At 42.3% G+C, this 22,866-nt stretch overlaps 1 protein-coding gene across 1 annotated transcript; it reads left to right on the top strand.

The window, feature by feature from the left end:
* Positions 1-4,479: 4,479 nt before the first annotated feature.
* On the top strand, positions 4,480-21,761 carry RAD51 (RAD51 recombinase). The gene is made up of 10 exons (XM_061611427.1): positions 4,480-4,616; positions 5,163-5,270; positions 6,130-6,267; positions 11,045-11,162; positions 12,027-12,118; positions 14,686-14,780; positions 15,641-15,754; positions 17,726-17,855; positions 18,019-18,140; positions 20,902-21,761. The coding sequence occupies exons 2-10, from the start codon at positions 5,184-5,186 to the stop codon at positions 21,023-21,025; spliced, it is 1,020 nt and encodes a 339-aa protein (XP_061467411.1). The 5' UTR covers positions 4,480-4,616; positions 5,163-5,183; the 3' UTR covers positions 21,026-21,761.
* Positions 21,762-22,866: the final 1,105 nt, after the last annotated feature.

The raw sequence follows: 22,866 nt of genomic DNA, 5'->3' as shown, positions 1-22,866 counted from the left end.
GAAATACTTTGAAGAACTACTTATTCTTGGTGGTGCACTCATAAATTATAGTTTTTGGGAGGCATTTGTTGCCTAAAAACTTATCTATTAAGTCCATTAAATAAATAACAATTTTATTCTGTTAGAATTCACCTGGTTGATGGATTTTTCAAATTGTGTTTTGTTTCAGGGCTACCTGTGTGATTAATAATTAGAAGAAAGGGCTGGTCATTTCTGGGCAGACTAGAGCAGTTTATTTGCATCAGGTAAATGCTTATTTTGGTAGGGGTGTAAATATCCATATTTGAGAGCTGACCAAATTAATTCTTCATATAATTCTTCATAGAAAAAGCTTCCATAAATCAGTCACCATATTCAGATATCATACTTAATCAAGCTGTAACATCTCCATGGATTTTAGGAGTTTAAGGTCATGCTACAATTTCCCAAATGTTTTCCAATGTTTAGACTATTCACATTTTTTGACATTTATACACCTGTTTTCTAACTCAAAAAGGGAAGTTACAACTGTGTCCCGCAAAATGGAACCTGTTAACTAATTTGCCAGAGTCATTTCAAAGCTTAACCAAACAGCTAGAAATGTAGACAAACTTACATTGGTTTAGCATGCAATGAAAATCCAACAATTCTATATGTACACATTACATTTTATCTTCAGTCTCAGAGCTTCTGCCCATTAATCTCCACAACAGCCCTGTGATATGGGTTAGGATGAGACATAGAGACTGTCCTGGTGAGCTTCATGTCCGAGTGTATATTTGAACCTTGATCTCTACAAGGCAATCATTCTAAAAGCAAACTTTCAATTAACCAGTATGCTCTAGAACAGTTATTTTCAAACATTTCAAATTTGGTAGCCGTTGAAGATCATCCGGAGGAGTGTTGTTAGTTGGCCTCGATGTTACTGAGGCCCAGCAAGCCTCAAACAGAAGTTGGCCGTTTAGTGTCACCAGTCCCATGAGGTGGAACACTCTTCCAGTAGAGATTCAAGAGGCATCCTTGCTTTTGACTTTTAGGCATCCTTTGAAGCCTTCTGTGCCAAAAGGCCTATGCAACTGTTTAAACTGTCTCTTGAGTAGCCAGTCGTTTTAATGATTGTTTTGTATTGCTTTTAAATGTTTTAATGTTTCCAGTGGGCAGTACTACCGTACATAATTTATAAATAAAATGTGCATTTGGAGACATTTTTTTTACCATGGTGATACTACTGCTGTTGCGACCCACCTTAGATCAGGCCGTGACCCAGTTGAACACTACTGTGCTAAACTTGTGCCCAGCATTGCTTCCTACCACACTGCGAAGCTCTAATGACTTCAACATATCTAGCTTTTTTGCTCAGTTTGTGAAGGTACCATATTGTAATTATACTGGTTCTATACTAGTGCAAAGGTTACCTGACATAGGTTTGTGTTTTTGCTGACCCAGTGGTCTTCAACTCCTATAGCACATATGCCACCATGAAGTCTTAACATTTAATAGTGCTGAGGTTCTCACCGTCTTATAAATTGTACTGGTTTACTTTTGGCCTCTACGTGACAATTTTGCAAGGGAAAAGGAACTAGTGTTAAAGCTATGAGAAAGTCATAAGAAACCGTTTACAGTGTATATCCCACCTTTCTACCTGTGGCACTCAAGGAATCTTACTCTTGCCTTAGCATAAATTTCTAGTGTTGTAGGGCTGCTGCATCTTCAGACAGAGAATTAATCCCTTGTATGATGCATCTAGGCACAATACTGCTTTCCGGTAGGCTCTGGCATTCACAAACCTGTACTGACTAAAGATCAGGGACATGTACACGCTCAGCCTTTGAAATGCATGTGGGTCATTTTCTCTAGAGCACTTTTGTAATTGTACACACCTTCCCCGCTATAATGTTAAATCAGCAGATGCTATCCGTGTCCTCTATACACAATGATGGGCCAGTTTACCAACTGGAGCACATTGGTCTTCTCCCCTCCCCTCCCCTCAGTTAGTGTTTCCACGCCCTCGAGTGCTGCAGGAAATGACAGCAGCACTGTTGTAGCTGTGCACACGCACTTCCATTAATCCCTTTTCACAGCTCTTTCAAAAGGCAGGATATTGGAAAGAGCGGAGCTGGAAACTGGGTGCATTGATACATTGACATACCAATATACAGTTTGTTGAACAATATGCTCAAGCATACCATAATTTTGGCGGCTGTTTCTAACCTTTTCTTGAATCTTTTTTTTTCTCAAGTATCAAGATTGAGGATTTCTTGTGTTTTCCATTAAATGCCTCTTCCCATTTACCAATATATCATTGCCCTCCCTTAGCAAAAGCAGCAACCCTCAACTTTACCAGAAAAGAAGTCTCCCAGGTGAATGGGTACGGGAATGAGGTGGAGTGGCACAGCCCTGTGACATCAAATGGTCCAGCCCAATAGGAAGTCACCTGAGGAAGCTCTCTCTGTGTACACATTCAGGCAGCACGGACTTGAGAAGTGCATTCTCGGGATAAAACAGATTGTAACTGTTCCAGCAAAAAACACTTTAGATCAATGAATAGAGTGGGATGACATGAGGATGACGGCATGTGTACAACACCAAAAATGTACCTGCATCCTGCACTGAATTCACATTAACACACAACATGTACGCTGCCCATGTTTCCTGTTATTCTCTCTATTATTGTTCTGCTTTCATTTAGCTGTCTTGATTATCCTTATGGGGAAAGAATATAATTTTCATAAATAGATACAATATGTGTTCTACAAGAATTCATGTGCTCTTGCTAGCTGTAGTAAATCACCCCACTTCTCCACTTGGTGGATGTTCTAAAGAGGTGAAGGAGAAATCCATTTTTCCCCCAAACAGTGTCTTTGTTTGCACTCTGCTGTCCACTGGTTCAGGCTTTAATCCCCAATTCATGAAGGCGAGAGGTCAAAATGCCCAGTCTTCATCTTACTAACATTTTACAGCACAATCCTAACTATGTCTACTCAGAAAGAAATCCTAAATGGGATTAGGATTCTGGCCTTAGGCTCTAAAATAAGTGTGGGGAACCTTTGGTCCTTCAGATGTTACCAAACTACAACTCCAATCATCCCTGGGCATTGGCCATGCTTGTTGGGACTGATGGAAGTTTTAGTTCAGCAACATCTGGAAGGTTAAAGGTTCCCCACATCTGCTCTAAAACTCTGTCTTTTCACAGATAAGTCCATCCTGGTTTACTTTTTTTCATGGCAGCAGCCTAATTTATGTGGGAAAAGGTGTTTAAACAATTGAGAATTACAAATCCTTGCCAATCTACTGCAATTTACCAAGAGATCTACCAGCAGATCCTGATCTGCCTTCTCGTAATGTTTTAGAATACACATGTACATCTGTTTTACAACCCACATTTTAGTGCAGTATCTGTTGTAGAAGTACGTAGCTGTTTGTCATAGCAGTAAATATGTACTCCAGTATGAAGTGACCTGTTAGCCATAACCCTAATCCTACTAATGTGAGGTGGGCACCCTCCACTTTTGGGGAAGCTTCCTCCTGCCCAAACACTAGAGAAAAGTGTACAGGTTCTTCCTGCTCTGCAGCCCAAGATCTCTACTGTCTCCATCCCAGGCACAATGGCTTATGAAACTGGATCTTCTGCCACCTATATTACCTTTTGAAAAAAAAAAACCCCAGGGTTTCCCCCCCAACATTTCAGGAGTAAAATTGTGTGAAAACAAACATGGGGAAATGTTCGGCTTCAAGTTAATATTTCCAGAATGGTTTTGGCACACCCAATTACAGACCTCTACCAGTAGTGTCGTGACAAATTCAGAAGTGCAGGGTCCCTTCATGATAGTCACGCCAAGCCCCCTCATAGTCACATCCCCTCATTCACTTGCTTGCAGTCCATCGTCATGTCCACACTCCACAGTCCTTCCCATGTCCACCTTCTTCCAGAACAACATATATCCATAGGAGCCAATTAGCATGCAAGAGGATGCTATTCAGAAGAGCTATTAGCTATTGAGAAGAGTCTTCTCAGTGGCTGGCTCACCTCTTTTCACTCTGATTGGCTCCAATGGTCAGGAAAGGGCTAGGAACCATGTAAAAAGATTATTCTCAGTGCCTAACACACTCTCCTTTCATGCTGATTGGCTCATAGGATGCTGGAGATATTGGTACCCTGCTCCCAAAAAAGCAAGCGGTCTAAGACCCCCGAGATCTTGGACCACTACATCCCTGACCTCTACAATATGCTACGAATACGTCGCCTTTACGATCTAAGGTTAGGCGACCTTGCAGAATTTCCATACAGTACTGCTGGAGGGCCTCCTTTCTCCATCGGAGAAGCGTTCTTACCCAAAGCATCAAAACTCTGCAAAGAGGAAAGGTAAGAGAAGGGAATGCTCAGTTCCCACGTATGCACGAGAAGAAAACCGCCTTTCCTCCAGAATCCCCCTAAGAGCCCCCATCAATGAATACAGACAAGCCTAGGAAGGCGCACATGCGCACTAGGAATCTCGGTCTTGGCCCTAACGTGACGTTTCGACGTGTGTGCGTATATGCCACGTGATGCAGTGGCGGGCTCTTCTGAATCTGGGACAGGAACAGCGAGAGCAACGGGCGCGGAGGGTAAACAATCCTGTCCGGTGGGCGTCTCCGAGGTGAGTTTGTGGTCTGCTCCTCTGGGCTTCTTCAAGGGGCGGGAGAGCGCAAAACGATGTTTCTCTTCCACAGGGAGGGCAGTCGCTGAGGATATCTATCGTCAATTGTTTGAAGGCCGAGAGAGGAACTGAAAAGTGGGCTTGCCGTTCTGGGCCTCCCTGACTGAGAGGAAAAGAAACCGAGAAAGGAGGCGCTGCTCGCCAGGTCTCCTGTTCCTCTGGCCTCCGTACGCTTTTAGCCTCTTCTGCCCTAGGGGATCAAGTGAGCAAGGCTGCTTTCTAAACCGGGAGCAATCTTATGATGTTCCTCCCTAGAATCCTGTTAAGTTAAATGTCGCTTAATAAAATAAAAACTGGTATATCGCAATTCGTCAGTAAAACGTGGAACAAAGTGTGAGGAGAGGCTTCTTTAAACTAGAGAATTTTTTTACAGTAGTAGTGATAGTGTGTTGTATGACCATAGGTACAATTGTTATTTTAAAAAGTTACATCAAAGAGACTGCCTAAGATCTGCATTCATTCCTCGGACAATTCCTGTGTTGATAGGAATAGTAAATACTTGGTGCCATGGCCATGCAATTGCAATGTGATGCAAGTCTAGATACGTCAACGGAGGAGGAAAGCTTTGGGCCTCAACCCATTTCACGACTAGAGGTATGCAATCTATGAATACCTTACATTATAAAATACATTTTAATTGTGATTTAATGGCTGAAACAGCCCAACATTCTGTAGCTTATTTTTTTTAATTAAGGTAGTACGATTCATTAAACTTGTAGATATTGTGTTTTTTATTTTTAATGAAAGAACAACAGCTTGTACCTCAGAGACCTGCTCATTTCCAGTAGCAACTTTACTAAAGGGTGTCTGTGTTTCTGCTTCTGTTTTTTCTGGTCAGTCTGTGAAGGAATGAAAGTGCAGCAATCTTAAAGTTAAGTGTATCCAACTCTTAAATACGGCTTTCAGTTGCTAATGTTTTTATTAGCAATCAAAACGATATTAGAAAAACTGCTGATTCACTGTCTGAAATACTAACTCGCCAAAATCTAATGGTCAGTCTAATCTTTAAGGAGGCTAGGTTGTTTCAACAGAATATAGTACATTTCTTAACAGATGAGCTAAGAACAAGTTTTGTTTGCTTTTTAAAAATACTGGTGCTGATAACTATGTCCCATTGAGTTCCACGGGATTCAGTCCCAGGTAAGTATATATAACGGAGAGCCAGTGTGGTGTAGTGGTTAAGGTGTTGGACTATGACCTGGGAGACCAGGATTCGAATCCCCACACAGCCATGAAGCGCACTGGGTGACCTTGGGCCAGTCACTGCCTCTCAGCCTCATGAAAACCCTATTCATAGGGTCGCTGTAAGTCGGAATTGACTTGGGCAGTACATTTACATTTAAGTATATATACAATTATCATGTTAAAACGTAATCATTTGCCATTGAAGTTATTTATTTCAGATTCTATACCAAGTGTTTCATCATTAGTAACCATATCTTGTTTTGTTTAGCAATGTGGTATCAATGCAAATGATGTGAAAAAGTTAGAAGAAGCTGGATTTCACACAGTGGAAGCTGTTGCCTATGCACCAAAGAAGGAATTGCTCAATATTAAAGGCATCAGTGAAGCCAAAGCAGATAAAATCTTGGTAATTATACTTAAAGCTACTATGAATGAGTCATCTCAGGACTTCATGAACTCCCTGACAACCCTGGGGCTGTCCCAATACATCAATGGCCCCAGCACATTTGGCCAGACATACCCTCGACCTGGTCTTTGCCACAGAGTGGACTGGTACTACTCCATTGATTGGAGGACTCACTGTGAGTCTGTTGTCATAGACCACTCCCTGGTAAGGTTCGGGTTGAATGTAGCTACTCCACTCTTCAAGGGTCTGCCCTCAGAGACTTAGGGAATCTGATGGATTCCTGAATGCTCTGGGGGATTTTCCAGCTGGCATGGCTGGTGCTTCTGTCAAGATTCTTGTCTGACTGTGGAATGGTAAGAGGTGTAGATCCCTTGACACAATCGCTCCCAAGTGCCCCCATCGTCACTGTGGAGCATGTCGGTCACCTTGGTATTCCAGTGATCTGCGTGCAATGAAATAGGAGGGTTGGCAGCTGGAGCACAGGTGGTGCAAATCTTAGTCCAAACCTAACCGAACACAGGTAAAGTTGCACTGTCATGCCTACCATGTGGCAATGGTGGCGGTGAAGAAAGCCTACTTCTCTGTCATTGTTGTGTCTGCAAGTAGCTGGCTGACACAGCTTTTCCAAGTGATGAATGGTCTTTTGTCATTTGGCCAAGAGATCATTGCTCTGACATCCTCGGATGCCTGCTGCAACAACTTTAGGGACAAAATCAATCAGATTTGGACAGAGCTGGGTGCCACAGTTAGAGCAAGTCCAAAGGAGATGTCCAGAGCACTTTCTGTTCCACCTGTATTGGATCAGTTTCAATTATTGTAGCCTGAGGATGTGGACAAGCTGCTTGAAGAAGTGCAGCCCACCACCTGCCCCCTTGACCCTTGCCCATCCTGGCTGCTGCTAACTCGCCATAGGGGAATGACCAGGTGGGTCCAAGGAGTGATTAATGGTTCATTGGAGGAGAGGGAAATACCATCTGCCTTGAAGGGAGTGCATCCCCTCCTTAAGACCTCCCTGGACCCAGAAGTGTTAAAACAACTATCACCCAGTGGCAAATATCCCCTTTTTGGGCAAGGTGCTTCAGAAGGTGGTGGCAGTCTAGCTTCAAGCATGCTTGGGGAAAATTGATTACTTGGATCTGTTCCAGTTTGGCTTCAGGCCTGGCCATGGCACTGAAACTGCATTGGTCGCCCTGGTTGATTACATTTGTCGGGAGAGGGGGGGGAATGTGACCCTGCTCATTCTCCTTGATATCTCAGAAGCTTTTGGTATACTGTTGACCACAATATCCTGGAATGTCTCGAGGAGGTGGGGGTTGGGGGCACTGTGCTTCAGTGGTTCTGCTCATACCTCCAGAGCCACTTCCAAAAAGTAGTTATGGGAGGTTACTATTCAGCACCATGGGGATTATCCTGTGGTGTTCCTCGGGGTTCTATCTTGTACTTCATGCTATTTAACTTCTATATGAAGCCATTGGGAGCTGTCATCAGGAGATTTGGAGTGAGGTGACATCAATATGCAGATGACACACCACTCTACCTGTCTTTTCCAACTGAATCAGGAGGGGTAGTTGAGGTGTTGAACCAGTGCTTGGAGGCAGTGATGTACTGGATGTGGGCCAATAAATTGAGGCTGAATCCTGGAAAGACAGAGGTGTTATGTGTCCAGAATTCTCATGTCAAGGAGGTGGGAAGAAGGCCTGTTCTGTATGGGGTTGCTGTTTCCTTGAGGGAGGAGATTCGCAGCCTGGGAGTATTCCTTGATTCAGTGCTGTCGCTGGAGGTGCACGTGACCTCAGTGGCTAGGAGTGCCTTTTTCCAGCTCCAGCTAGTTCGCCAACTTCAGCCCCTTTTGGACAGAGAAGACTTGGCCACAGTACTCCATGTTCTGGTAAGTTCCAGACTGGATTATTACAATGCACTCTATGTAGGGCTGCCCTTGAAGGCAACATTGGTCTAAAGTGAAGCAGCAGGATTACTGGCTGGGGCTCCCTTTAGAACTCACATAATGCCTATTTTAAAAAAGGTGCATTGGTTGCCAGTTCATTTCCACGTCCAGTTCAAGGTGCTCAGTTCAGTGTTCAGCCCTAAACAACGTAGGTCCCAAATATCTGAAAGACAGTCTCCTTCCCTACAGACCCTCTCAGGTACTGAGATCAGCGGAGGGGGCCTTTTTGATAGTTCCGCCACCCTCAGAAGTTTGGGGGCAGGGTGGCCCAGGAGAGGGCATTCTCTGTGCTAACTCCTAAGCTGTGGAACGCTTTACCCACCGAGGTGAATGGCAACTTCATTGCACAACTTTTGGCAAATGCTGAAGATGCACTTTTTACCCTGGCCTTCAACACCTGTATGTTTTTAGGACTCGCCCTGTTTTCATGATGTTGTTTAGGTTGTCTTTTAACTGTTTTTAATTATGTGCTTAAAATTGTTGTAACCTGCCCTGGGACCTTCAGGTGTAGGGCAGGTGGATGTAATAATAATAATATGAAAATGAGTATGTCTTTATATTCTCATTATTTCTTGAAAACAATGCTTTTTTGAATGTTTTTCAAATAAGATATTATTGTATGCTCCTTCCAGTCTTCTTATAATATAGTTTTACAACATAAGAAGAGCCTGCTGGGCCAGTGGCCCATCTAGTCCAGCATCCTCTTCTCACAGTGGCCAACCAGGTGCCTGGGGGAAGCCCGCAAGCAGGACCCGAGTGCAAGAACACTCTCCCCTCCTGAGGCTTCCAGCAACTGGTTTTCAGAAGCATGCTGCCTCTGACTAGGCTGGCAGAGCACAGCCATCATGGCTAGTAGCCATTGATAGCCCTGTCCTCCATGAATTTGTCTAATCTTCTTTTAAAGCCATCCAAGCTGGTGGCCATTACTGCACCTTGTGGGAGCAAATTCCATAGTTTAACTATGCGCTGAGTAAAGAAGTACTTCCTTTTGTCTGTCCTGAATCTTCCAACATTCAGCTTCTTTGAAAGTCCACGAGTTCTATTATTATGAGAGAGGGAGAAGAACTTTTTGTTGACCCATAGGCATGACTGCCTCGTATGTTTCCATCCAGACTAAGAAAGCAAATAAAAGCAGAGCAGGGGTTAAGCTGCTTGCAGAGCCTTGGCGAGGTTGTCAAGGCCAGCACCTGGTGCTGTCAAGGCAACCAAGAGAGATATAGGCTGGACAGCTCTGCCAGCCTAGTGTGGGGGAAGGAGTTCTTGGAAGTGTGTTACTGAGACCGTGAGGGAAAGTGAAAGTCTTGGAAGCTCTGTGCAGAACCTGATATGTACAGACGTATAATAGGGAAACTACAATATCTGGTGAAGGTGTCTCGCCCAGACATCTGTAATGCCATCAGCATATTAAGCCGGAAGGTAGAGCATCCATCAGAGGCTGATTGGCAGGGAGTAAAAAGGGTATTACGCTATCTACAAGGTACAAAAACAAAGGGTCTGGTTCTATCAGGAGCGAATGTAGGGGGTCTGGAATGCTTCGTGGATGCGGATCATGCAGGTGAGCTGAGCAGTCGCAAGTCAACCACTGGCATAGTCGTGATGTGGCACGGGTCTGTCATTGACTGGAGTAGCAAGAAACAGACAGTGGTTGCCACATCGAGCTCAGAAGCGGAGTATGTTGCTCTATCCCATGCCTGCAATGAGCTGCAATGGTTCACAATGCTCATGCAGGATATAGGCATGGAAATACAGTTGCCTATCACTGTGTATGAAGATAATCAGACTTGTATCAAAATAGCCACATCAGAAGCACATACTAAACGAACAAAGCATATCAGTGTCAGGTACTTTCATGTAAGGGACTGCGTGCAGAAGGGGTTTATTAACCTGACATATTGTGACACCAACAGCATGGTCGCTGATATCATGACCAAGCGTTTATGTGAGGATAAGTTCAGCAAACTGGTACCAAGGCTTGGAGTAGTCTGATGTACAATGTAAATAAAATAAAAGAAAACATGTAAACTGAAGCATGTAATGTATGTAAGAATGTACTGTAGAAATGTATACCTGGAATGTAAAGTGTTACTGAAAACTGAAATGTAACATGTAACTGAAATGTATTGCTGAAGCATATGTAGTCTTGATGGAAAGGTGGGGGCTGTTGACCCATAGGCATGACTGCCTCGTATGTTTCCATCCAGACTAAGAAAGCAAATAAAAGCAGAGCAGGGGTTAAGCTGCTTGCAGAGCCTTGGCGAGGTTGTCAAGGCCAGCACCTGGTGCTGTCAAGGCAACCAAGAGAGATATAGGCTGGACAGCTCTGCCAGCCTAGTGTGGGAGAAGGAGTTCTTGGAAGTGTGTTACTGAGACCGTGAGGGAAAGTAAAAGTCTTGGAAGCTCTGTGTGTTTTTTGTGCTGCTTTAATGTCCACAGTGAAGGACTCTTGGACCAAGAGCTCTGTCTGTGCTTGGATTCCTTGAACGTCTCGCTGTTCGCCTGTACTGTGCCGGACACGCAATTTCCACACACACCAACACTTTTCTCTGTCCACTTTCTCAATGCCATGCATAATTTTATACACTTCTATCATGTCTCCTCTGACCCGCCTTTTCTCTAAACTAAAAAGCCCCAAATGCTGCAACCTTTCCTCATAAGGGAGTCGCTCCATCCCCTTGATCATTCTGGTTGCCCTCTTCTGGACCTTTTGCAACTCTATAATATCCTTTTTGAGATTTTGAAGAAAGCATTATAGTAATATAAAGAGTGGGAGTTTTAATATAGGAATGCAGGTTTATTTTACCACTCTGTCTTTTGATCTCTCTTTGTTTCTAGGCAGAAGCAGCAAAACTGGTTCCAATGGGTTTCACCACAGCAACAGAGTTTCATCAGCGGAGGTCAGAGATCATTCAGATCACCACTGGGTCCAAAGAACTTGATAAGCTCCTTCAAGGTGTGTATCTTGGTTTAATCTTCCATCTTTTAAATATAATTGTACTGCATATTATGAATACAAAACCAAGTATGAAACTATCAATACGTACACATATGTATAAAATGTATATTAAGTGTTTATGGGCTGCCTTAGGGCATAGCCCTCACAAGCTGGTGTACAGAATTAGCTAATATGCATTCAGGTACATTAAAAAGATCATAATCATCAAACATTAAGACTGCAGCTTATAAAGTAAGGTATAAAGATTTACACATAACTCATGTACAGCTTCAAAGTACTACTACAAGGAGGAGAACCTATTTTGAAACCACACAAATTTTGAACTTATTTAGGCTGCAACCCTGTACACACTATATGGCGAGTAAGTCCTGTTCTCAGTAGACATGCCCTCTTAAAGACCTAAGGAAGATCTGGGGTTTTTTTCCAAAACTGATTGCATCTTTGTTCCACAATAATTTATTCATAATTCATCACATTCTATCTGTACAAACCTATACAAAAATAATTTCAACAAAGGAATACACAAATAATAACATTAGAAAGAAATTCATATCTGGATGTTGAATAGTACTAAATATTTTTATTCTTGTTTTATTATGAAACGTGTGTGTTGTACAAATTACTTTGCACTATAAGAAATTCCATTATCTAAATTTGGTCTATGTATCTTGTGCCTTGTTAAATCATTCCATTTAATTTGGATGCTGTTACAGATGTGATTGCTTAGCAAAAGGCAAAGTACAGAAATAAGAAAGCAAAGTAACCTCAAAGTTTCTATAAGCTTGAACGTATACACTTGTAATGTCTGTTGTATGTATGATTATTGAAATGTACCTGAAGTATGCTGTGTTTCTTATAAAGGAGGAATAGAAACTGGGTCTATAACGGAAATGTTTGGAGAATTCCGCACAGGAAAGACTCAGCTGTGTCACACCCTGGCTGTAACCTGCCAAGTAAGTAGTTGAAACTCTTAATTAAGTGAAGTATTGCACAAAAACATCTTTCAAGTTTTTTTCTGTTTCATGTTTTTTTAAAATGAAGTGTGGTATAATTTGCATGATTAGAAAGATGATCCATGAATACCATGGAGTTGTATAGACCTTTTGACACTGAAGGCTGAACTAGACATTTGGTTCCAGATTAGGCAACCCTGAACAGCTGCAAAGAGCTGGAGGGAGTGCAATCTGCAGGAAAAGAATGCTTAATTAACTCTTCTTGTGGCTATTCTTCACTGTGATATGGCACAGTAATTCTTAGGGAAAAGAAGCTGGTGAGGATGAGGATTATAATAGGAAATGATGGCTGTGGAAAGGATTCAGTGCTGTCTCCCTCTTGCCAGACCATATTCAATATAGAATATGGTTGCAGACCATATTCTTTCTGCACTACTTCACAGTTGTTTCTCAACCTTAGAGGCTTCCAGACCTGGATTTGCCACAAAATGTGTAGTTCAGATTTAAACTTCCAGGATAAGAAAACCCTAACGCTATCCCTAGCACCTGGAGACGAGATTGATTGATCTTCCTCCCAGCAGGATCCCAGGGCGGCAAACAAAAGCACTAAAAACACTTTAATATATCACAAAAACAGACTTTAAAATACATTAAAATAAAACATCTTTTTAAAAAAACATGTTTTTTTAAAAAAGGTTTAAAAACATTAAAAAGCAATTCCAACACACACTGGGATAAGGTCTCAACTTAAAAGGCTTGTTGAAAGAGGAAGGTCTTCAGTAGGCGCCAAAAAGATAACAGAAATGGTGCCTGTCTAATTAAGGGGAGGGAATTCCACAGGGTAGGTGCCACCACACTGAAGGTCCATATCCTATGTTGTACGGAATGGTCCTCCTGATAAGATGGTGTCTGCAAAAGGCCCTCACCTCCAGAGCGCAGTGATCGACTGGGTATATAAGGAATAAGACTGTCTTTCAGGTATCCTGGTCCCAAGCTGTATAGGGCTTTGTACACCAAGACTAGAACCTTGAACTTGGCCTGGTAGCAAATGGGCAGCCAGTGCAGTTCTTTCAGCAGTGGGGTGACAAGCCCCAGTGAGCAGTCTTGCTGCCACATTTTGTACCAGCTGCAGCTTCCAGACCAATCTCAAGGGCAGCCCGACATACAGCGCATTACAGGAATTGAGCCTAGAGGTTACCAGTGCATGGACAACAGTGGTTGGGTTATCCCGGTCCAGAAACAGCCAAAGCTGGTAAGAGCACTCCTAGCCACTGAGGTAACCTGGGCCTGTAGCGACAAAGATGGATCCAGGAACACCCCCAGACTACAGACCTGCTCTTTCAGAGGGACTACAAAGCAAGCAACTGACCAATTATCTGAACTCAGGAACCACCAACCCACAGCACCTCCATCTTGCTAGGATTCAGACTCAGTTTATTGGCCCTCATCCAGCCCACCACTGAGTCCAGGCACTGGTTCAGGGCTTGCATGGCCTCTCCCAATTCAGATGTTACAGTGAAATAGAGCTGGGTATTGTCAGCATACTGCTGACACCTCGCCTCAAAGCTCCTGATGACTGCTCCCAAGGGCTTCATATAGATGTTAAACAGCATGGGGAACAAGCTGGTACCCTGCACATCCCACAGCACAACTGCCAGGGGGCCGAAAGACAATCACCCAATGCTATTCTCTGAAAATGACCCTGGAGATTGGATCGGAACCACTGTAAAACAGTGCCTCCAATACCCATCTTACCAAGTCGGCCCAAAAGGATACCATGGTCCATGGTATCAAAAGCCGCTGAGAGATCAAGTAAGAGTAACAGGGTCGCACTCCCCCTGTCCTTCTCCCAATAAAGGTCATGCATCAGGGCAATGAAGGCTGATTCAGTCCCATAACCAGGCCTGAACCCAGACTGGGATGGGTCAAGATAATCTTTTTCATCCAAGAGTACTTGCAATTGCTGAGCCACAACCCTCTCAGTCATCTTCAGTAAGAAGGGGGTATTTGCGACTGATTGGTAATTGTGGCAGACCAATGGGTCCAGGGTGGGCTTTTTCAGGAGGTGTCGGACCACCACCTCTTTTAGGGTGGCTGGAACCACTTCCTCCCACAATGATGCGTTGTCCACACCCTGGATCCACTCGGTCAAACCCCCTCAGCAAGTTTTAATAAGCCAAGAAGGGCAAGGGTCAAGAGGACACGTTCTCAATATTTCTCAAAGAAAGGTTATGGAGGAGTCCTCCTTAGCCAATTATAATGGATGGGTGAGCTTATGTGGTTAAATACATCCTCTAGGTCTGGCTTTAAGTTTGCAAATGGATTAGATTTTTTTTAAAAAAAAAATTAGCAACTTTGTCTTTTAATACTCTTTACTTTAGACTTGCCTCTTATGGTCTTTCATCTTCTAATATACCTTTCCTCATTTCCATGCAAGTTTTTTGCACATTTCTTCAGTGACTAAATATATTAAGCTGTATGCACAATATCGAAAGATGCAATTAGGTTGAAGGTTCCCAGAGATCAAAACGTTGTGACTATCTGGCTTTCTCCCTGTTTTTTCTTAGCTCCCTATTGATCGAGGTGGTGGTGAAGGGAAGGCCATGTACATTGACACAGAGGGCACTTTTCGTCCAGAGCGTTTGCTTGCTGTGGCTGAAAGGTCTGTAATTATATCCCCAGAATGACAGGTGTTGCATCCAGAGCATTCTAAAAGATTGTATTACTATACTACCATCTGCTGACAGTTGATGAAATAAATGCACGATACTTAATATCAAGTCTATATTGAATATGATTGATAAGTAAATCCCACTGAAAGTGACACACTGTTTGCCTTAGTCAGGCTTATTTAATATCTGTATTTTTATCCCTCTCTTGAGAAGAATTGCCTTACAAAGTGGCAAACAATACAAAAGAACAATTTAAAACATTTAAACTGCCCCCAAATCTCAGAGATAGCCAGTACATTAAAACTGCAATCCACTCAGCACAGTCATAAAAACATATAAACAGAACCAATCAGACTAAAGGTAAGAATATTGCACGGAATAATTTGGAAAGTCACACAGGGCATCAGAGCTGGCCACATGCTTCTACAAAGATGGACATGAAATAAATGTTGTGGCTGCATATATGATATTGGCCCACTAGGCAGAGCTGCAAAACTTGTGTTTGCTTTGAAAGGGGTTGAATAAAAGCCCACATTTTAAGTTTGAATCCATAAAAGCAGAAGAATCTGACTAAATTATTATTGGTACCTCAATGATTGGAGGAAGGAATGGGTAATTAAGAGAAGCTATTCAATACAAATCTTTAATAGAATGGAAGAGCTCCTTTTAAAGAAATGATACTATTTTAATGGTTCTTTTATCCAGAGTATAATACAGTAAAAAGGGGGTGATGGAGAGGCAGAAATTGATTTTTTTTTCAAGTAAGCTATCAACAGATGTACTTATCAGAATTCTTCTGTGCCTGTCTTGCCTTGCTTGCCTTTAGCTTTTGTCTGGCTTATTTTCCTAGGTACGGCTTATCTGGCAGTGACGTGCTTGATAATGTAGCATATGCTCGAGGATTTAACACAGACCATCAGACCCAGCTTCTTTACCAAGCATCTGCTATGATGACTGAATCAAGGTAACCCAGGCAGAGAGGACTTCATTCTTTAAGGAAGTGTAACAGTGCAGCTCCTAAGCCCATACCCCACAAACAGAGCAGAATGATACTGTGGTCAGTAGTATCAAAAGCTGCTGAGAGGTCCAGTGGTAGAACCAATACATTTGCACTCCACCATCCAGACCCAGACTTCAGTAATCCACCAGAGTGCCCCAAACAAGCCAGAATTCAGAGTGGAATTGGTCCAAATAATTAATTATGGACCTCTGGAACAACAGTGGTGCTGTGGGCTGCATGGGGAAGGTTGACAAGTGGCAAGAATAATCATCCCACCCCCTTCTTCCACCATGAAGCCTCTGTTGGAATCCAGTTTCCTCCACAAATGAAAGGAACCCTTCAGTTCATAAAGGACAAGGCTGGATTCAACCCATTGTATCTACATAGTGCAGTACCTAATAACAAAGATAAACTGGCATGTAAATGCTTTTAGAATAACTGAAAACTAAAACTATTCCCACAAAATGAGATTACTTTAGCTTTAGGTATACCTTGGTGGGGGGACACAATGATTGAACTCCTTCCTCCCACAAATGGAGTTCCACCAGTGCTCCCCCACCCTATAATTTTCCATTGACATCTGTGAATGTATCTCTTTTTAAGCTGGCTTTTAAGATCTGATCTAAAGTTCTTTTTAAATCTGGTGTGTTATTTGTTCTGCTACCCTGCTGCTCTGATTTAGTATTATTCTTGATACTGATTATGTGATTTTTATTCCTTAGTTTTATTGTAATTTGTTGTAAGACACTTTGATTATTAAAAAAAGAGTTGGGGTATACATTAAATAAGGGTAAAATAATAAAAATAGCTTGCTAACTTTGCTAAAATTCTGACTTAATAGCACTTACGTTTGATTTCTAAAGAGTGGTGTAGTGGTTACGGTGTTGGACTATGACCTGGGAGACCAGGGTTCGAATCCCCACACAGCCATGAAGCTCACTGGGTGACCTTGGGCCAGTCACTGCCTCTCAGCCTCGGAGGAAGGCAATGGTAAACTCCCTCTGAATACTGCTTACCATGAAAACCCTATTTATAGGGTTGCCATAAGTCAGAATCGACTTGAAGGCAGTCCATTTTTCCAAAGAACTATTTTAACTAAATACGTTGCCCTGACTTATTTAAATAGATTGCACCAATGGGTCGTATCCAGCTGTGACCCACTTGTGCAACAGACTTCTGCTCATGCAAACAGAACTCCCTTTTATCTCTTCCCCCTGTGCCCATCCCATCTGCTCCAGAGGCCTGCAGGACTGTACAGAACAAATGGGGGAGGAGGGGGAGGAGAAGTCGCATCATGTTGGAACTCTTACAACTTACTTGTTAAAATAGTTCTTTAGAAATTTACCAGTTGATTTGCCAGTAGACCATTTTCTAATCTAAACACCAAACTAGATACCTCTCCTCTGCTACCACTGACAAGCTGGCCGTTTCGTCTTCCCCCTACTTTCCCTCTCCCCCCTTGTCTTTCAAGGAATATTGATATCTGTTTTACAGAAGGAAAAGTACTATTTCAGATATTGATCCTGATATTATGTGCAAGATGTATTTAACGAATCATAAAAACTTGTTACATCTTTCATAGTTTTAAAGTAATATAACTGAGGAGAGATTATAGGCAGTTGTTTCAATACAGAGTATGTCATTGATAGGAATGTCTGCTTAACAGTAAGAATAGATTTAGAAATGAATTAATACCAAGAGAGAAAACAAGATAGTCTCAGTAGTACAGCATGTGGTCTTGGTTGATTTCTACCCAAATATGATCTTAAGTGCAGACAACATGGCTACAGATACATCCTGTCTCCGACAAACCATTAGTTGTTCAACTGAGTTGTGCTCGGAACGGATCAAGCTGCACACAAAAGTCAGAATAATCTCTTGAAGCCAAGAGTGGAAACCTGTGCATAATAATGTTCATCTGCTCTGTTCTTACAGATATGCTTTGTTAATAGTCGACAGCGCCACAGCCCTTTACAGGACAGATTACTCTGGTCGTGGTGAACTGTCAGCCAGACAGATGCATTTGGCCAGATTTCTACGTATGTTGCTTCGACTTGCAGATGAGGTAAATTGTTAGGCTGACCTCCTTGTGCCTTTTGTTCCATTTGCAAAGTTCAGGATGAGTGTTTATGGATACTCTTGTACTGGTGAATAGGAACAGACCACCTGAAAATCTTCCAATTTATATCAAAGAAATTGAAAATAATTGTATGCATCTTCTATTACAGTTTGGTGTGGCAGTAGTAATCACAAATCAGGTGGTAGCACAAGTAGATGGAGCTGCAATGTTTGCTGCAGATCCCAAGAAACCTATTGGAGGAAATATCATTGCACATGCTTCAACAACCAGGTAAGAGAGCATGTTACTAGTTTCTGTTTGCATTGCTTTTCAGGTCATCCTTTAGCTAGAAATGTTTATATCATTCGAGGCCTCAGTACAGAGTTTAGTTGTTTCTTTCTTAGAGCAAGAACAGATTTTGTTCTTCAGACAAACTGAAGGGTCTTTTTCATCTCCACTTTGTGCCCAGAGCAGCTAGCAACTTTTTACAGAATGTAAAAAACAGTGAAAGGGATAAGAGTCTGCTTAAATGTATAAAGCCTCAAACTGATTCCTAAAAATTCCCACATTTGGATCGTGTACCTTTTTAAAAGAAGCAAGTTCCAGAGCTGAAGAGTAGCCAGAATATGGTGGGTTTGTGCATCAGCCCTCTCAATTTGTTTTATAGGGGACATCAACTGAGAACTGATTGACGGACAATTATAATAGGAAAATAGGGAGGGGCACACTCTTTACACAAGGTTGGGTCTGTTAAGCAGATTAATGGTAAAAATTGACAGTCTGGTAAAAATAGGCAGTGCACTGGTGGTAATGTACTTCCAGTAACCCATCCCTATTAATAGGTGGCCTGTGGTAGTCTCCACTAGCTATGTCCTTGTAGAATATGACCTTGAGGTTTTGAAGACACAAATAGTAGTTGCAAAGTGTGAATGTGATAGAAAGGAGTCACAATTGACTTGCCAGGTGGTGCTGGTGAAGGCATTGATGAGAAATTAATATGAACATACAGGAAGTTGCTACATCATGCCATCTAATGCAAGCTAGGGTGGTCCTGGGACTTGGAAGGAAACAGGGCCACCCAAAAAAAGAAGATTTCTGCACACTTGGTAAATTGATGTTTAAAAATATTTCTTTCAACAAGAAACTGACAAACTGTTCAGGGCCTTCCAGGTCCTACAGAATGTTGAGGGTTATAGAATGCTGAAAATGTCTGTTGGAACAGATATAAATAAAAGAAAAACAGAGGGAGAGAATTGGCCAGCTTGAGCCCTTAACAAGATTGTGGGAGAGGGAATATATGTCACAAAGTTAAACAGTCCTCCTTTCACTATACAGGGAGGCAAGGGGAAAAGATGTATTTTTTCCTCATCTCATTCTCCAGAACATCACTCACCAAGTATGTAGCAATAAAATACTCTGGTTCAATGCTAGCTGTTATCCTTGATCCAGGATCCTTCAGCACATTATGAGATTTCAGAAGAGCGGAAAAGAAAAAAGTTGTCCTCTTTCCCATATCCTGAAAGCTCCTCCCAAAACACTACAAAGCAACTATTCCAGGCTGAAGGAGCACTTCTGTAAGGAGCTGGGGATACACTGCAACATTGTGGGTCTCCATTTGTGTGTCTGATGTTGAGAGTTACCTTCCATGATCTCTGTGATGGGCCTGTTCTTATGAAACAGGCTAGCTGACCAGGGATACTTGGAACAGTGAGACACAAATTTGCTGTGGATCTTTTGAATGTGATTAGACTCTACACAATTGGATGTTGCATCATATGACAGTCTATACCTGCAAGATAAAATATGTATGTTAAATGTAACTAAGCATTTGGACAGGCTTGCAAATAGTCTGATTGCCTGTGAAAAGAAAGAATTGCTTCCATTCTCCTTTCTAGCCTTAAAGAATTGCTAAAAGGCTGTACGAGAGCCAGTGTGGTGTAGTGGTTAAGGTGTTAGACTATGACCTGGGAGACCAGGGTTCGAATCCCCACACAGCCATGAAGCTCACTGGGTGACCTTGGGCCAGTCACTGCCTCTCAGCTTCAGAGGAAGGCAATGGTAAACCCCCTCTGAATACCACTTACCATGAAAACCCTATTCATAGGGTTGTCATAAGTCAGAATCGACTTGAAGGCAGACCATTTCATTTTTCAGAAGGGTGTACATCAGGTTACTTCTCCTGCCTCCAAAAATTTTTAAGGTGGTTCACTTGGCTTGCAGCTTTTTGAACATCCCTCCATGTTTCTGAGCCAAGAAATTTGACAGGGGCTCTTTGGCTACACCTTGTCTCTCCATCATAGAGGAATAACACCCTGTTGGATGTCTCTGTTCCTTCTATCCTAACCCTAAAGCAAGTATTGAGAGGGTCAGCTGAGACTGTCACAACTGCCTGGCTCTTTCTAGGCTTTCTGAAGTCAAAAGGTAAAGTTAGAGGGTGTGGCTCTGTTCTTTCAGTGAAATGATGTGGCAACCTGGTCACACTCACAACATGCTTGTGAAAGATGCTTGCTGGAGAGACGGGTAACACCCTGCTGGGAATGCAGCTTTATTTACAACACTGTACTTAAGTTTGTTAATCATGAAAAAAAAAAAACTTGTCCTTATGTTCTCTTTCTAAAAAGTAAATTGGTTCAAGCATTTTTGTGGTTATACTTCTCCACCAACTTAAAATGCATTTAAGGCAGCTCAAGTACTGGCTGTTCCTCTGTAAGTGGAGACAGTGCTGCTGAGTTTGCAGGGAGGGGCAGGAAGAGAAAAGTAGCAGAGAAATAGGAGTCCTCACACTTCAGCGAAGGAGTTGTCATGTACCAGTGGCACCTATTTGCTCGCCAGCCCACCAGACAGGAAGACTGCTGTTGGAATAATAAAAAAGAGATAAATAAATAAAACTCATCCCCTCAAAAACCCCCCCCTCCAAGTTTCTGCTAGTTTATTGGTGATGCGGGAAAATATTCACTTCAAGGTAATTGATTGAAGACAGATGCCCACAGATCTCTTCACTTAATAGATCAACAGTTCTAACTGAATAAATGCATTAATTTGTTCCTGCCAGGTTATACTTGAGAAAAGGTCGGGGTGAAACTAGGATATGCAAAATCTATGATTCACCTTGCCTTCCTGAAGCAGAAGCCATGTTTGCGATTAATGCTGACGGGGTAGGAGATGCTAAAGACTGAAGAATACCATCTCTTCAGTTTACAAGAAGAGACTGGCCAAAAGAGGCTATCCTTTCTATATGAACCTCGTCCTCGTCCTTTCTATATGAACCTCGTCTTCTGCTATAGCTTTGGTGACTGCCAGAGGAAGCTGCCATAACCTAGCTATGCTGAGACTGGCTACTGTTGGAATTGCTGAACCTAGTTTCAAAACAAACTTCAAGGAAGGTCCTGCTGACACAAATCTGACAGCTGTTGCTGTGTTGGATCTTTCTGTTGTTTAATACAGTAGTGCGGTGACAACTCTTGAGAAACATCTCATACATTTGCAAAATGTGTGCAAGGCTGGTGGATACATCAAGTGTAAACAATGAACACTTCCTGATTTAGCGACTGATGCCCCCCAAAATGCAACAAATATGTTCTGTAAAGGAGATTTAAAATTTCGGCAGCTACCAGTTCAGATTAGAGGCTTTTTCTGTTGAAATGGTTGGCGGAAAACTTTAAACTTATGGCTCTATCTTCAGAACAGAAACTAAAATTGAAATTTTCTTTTTCTAAAATCTATTTCCACTGCTGTAAATTGAGATGTCCTTTGCATCAGCCCAGAAAAGCTAGGTCTCTCTTTCTGTGGTGAACAAAGGTTGTAGACATTTTTATGACAGCATTGCTGAGATGTGTTCTGCATCTATACCTTCTGCTTGTAAATACTTCCTAGAAATTTGATTTAATTAAAGTTAATCGTACACACATAGTAGTTTGGCTTTGGAGATGGCTGCATTTTGTGGTGTTACTCTTAGTCATATGTCTGGTGCAAACACATGTTTCAACTCCCTTCAGTCCAGCCAGCATGGCCAATGGTCATGATGTAGTCCACCAAAATCTGGAAGGCACCATGTTGGCTACACCTGACATAGATTAACTATGGATCCTGGTGAAAGAATAATATATACAGAGTTAGTCATGCTTTGGACCAGAAAAATCCAAATTCCATGCCTATTACAATGCATATATTTCATTTGCATGCTTTGGGTTAAGAACATAGGAAGCTGCCTCATCCTAATCAGACCATTGGTCCATCTAGCTCAGTATTGTCTACGCTGACTGGCAGCGGCTCTCTGGGGCTTCAGACAGGGAATTTCTCCCAGCCCTACCTGGGATTCAACCTGCGACCTTCTGCATGCAAAGCAGATGTTCTACCATTGAGCTACATCCCTTCCCCAAATTCTACAAATCTACTAATTCAAGAGATTCTCACAGAGGTTGAGTAAATGAGAAGCAAGCAAGGTAGAGAAGGAGAGGAGCTCAAGGAAGACATGAGCTGCTGGGAGGAGAAAAGTCCCATTTAACAGTACTTACTAAGCTTTAAACAAGCACTGCAAACTCAGACTTCCTCTCTACAAGAATTACACTTTTGCTGAGGTGTTGGGATAATTATAAAGATGCTAACACAAAACAGGTAAACAAAATGTAAATAATGTGCATAGCTATGCACACAAGGCTTTCCCTTATTGGGATTGCTTCTCACATTTTTTCTTACTCCCATATTAAAAACTCATAAGGGAACAGCCACAGATGTACAGTATTATGATGTGTTAATGAGTGGGTGCCAGCCTTACTAAAGCAGCTGGCAAAGTTCTTCCTGAGCTTCTCTACCATCTGTGTCATAACAAGCTCACATTAACTATTCCAGCCAGTACCCCACACATATTTTAAGGAGATAGATAGATAGATAGATATGCGCTTTAATTTGGATTCTTGTATTGAGTAGGTAGTTGGACTCGATGGCCTCATAGGCCCCTTCCAATTCTACTATACTATGCTTCTACCTCCTTGGAGGCTTCTTAAGTTGTCCACTTTGA

Source organism: Rhineura floridana, chromosome 2, assembly GCF_030035675.1.
Source record: "Rhineura floridana isolate rRhiFlo1 chromosome 2, rRhiFlo1.hap2, whole genome shotgun sequence".
In the NCBI taxonomy this organism is placed as follows: Eukaryota; Metazoa; Chordata; class Lepidosauria; order Squamata; family Rhineuridae; genus Rhineura; species Rhineura floridana.
Note: the sequence above shows the minus strand (reverse complement) of the source record. Positions and strands in the feature narration are given on the sequence as shown.

Coding starts and splice junctions, on each gene's coding strand:
- RAD51 (XM_061611427.1), top strand. CDS start 5,184: ATGGCCATGCAATTGCAATGTGATGCAAGTCTAGATACGTCAACGGAG. Junction 5,271..6,129: donor AACCCATTTCACGACTAGAG/GTATGCAATCTA, acceptor TGTTTTGTTTAG/CAATGTGGTATCAATGCAAA. Junction 12,119..14,685: donor CCCTGGCTGTAACCTGCCAA/GTAAGTAGTTGA, acceptor GTTTTTTCTTAG/CTCCCTATTGATCGAGGTGG.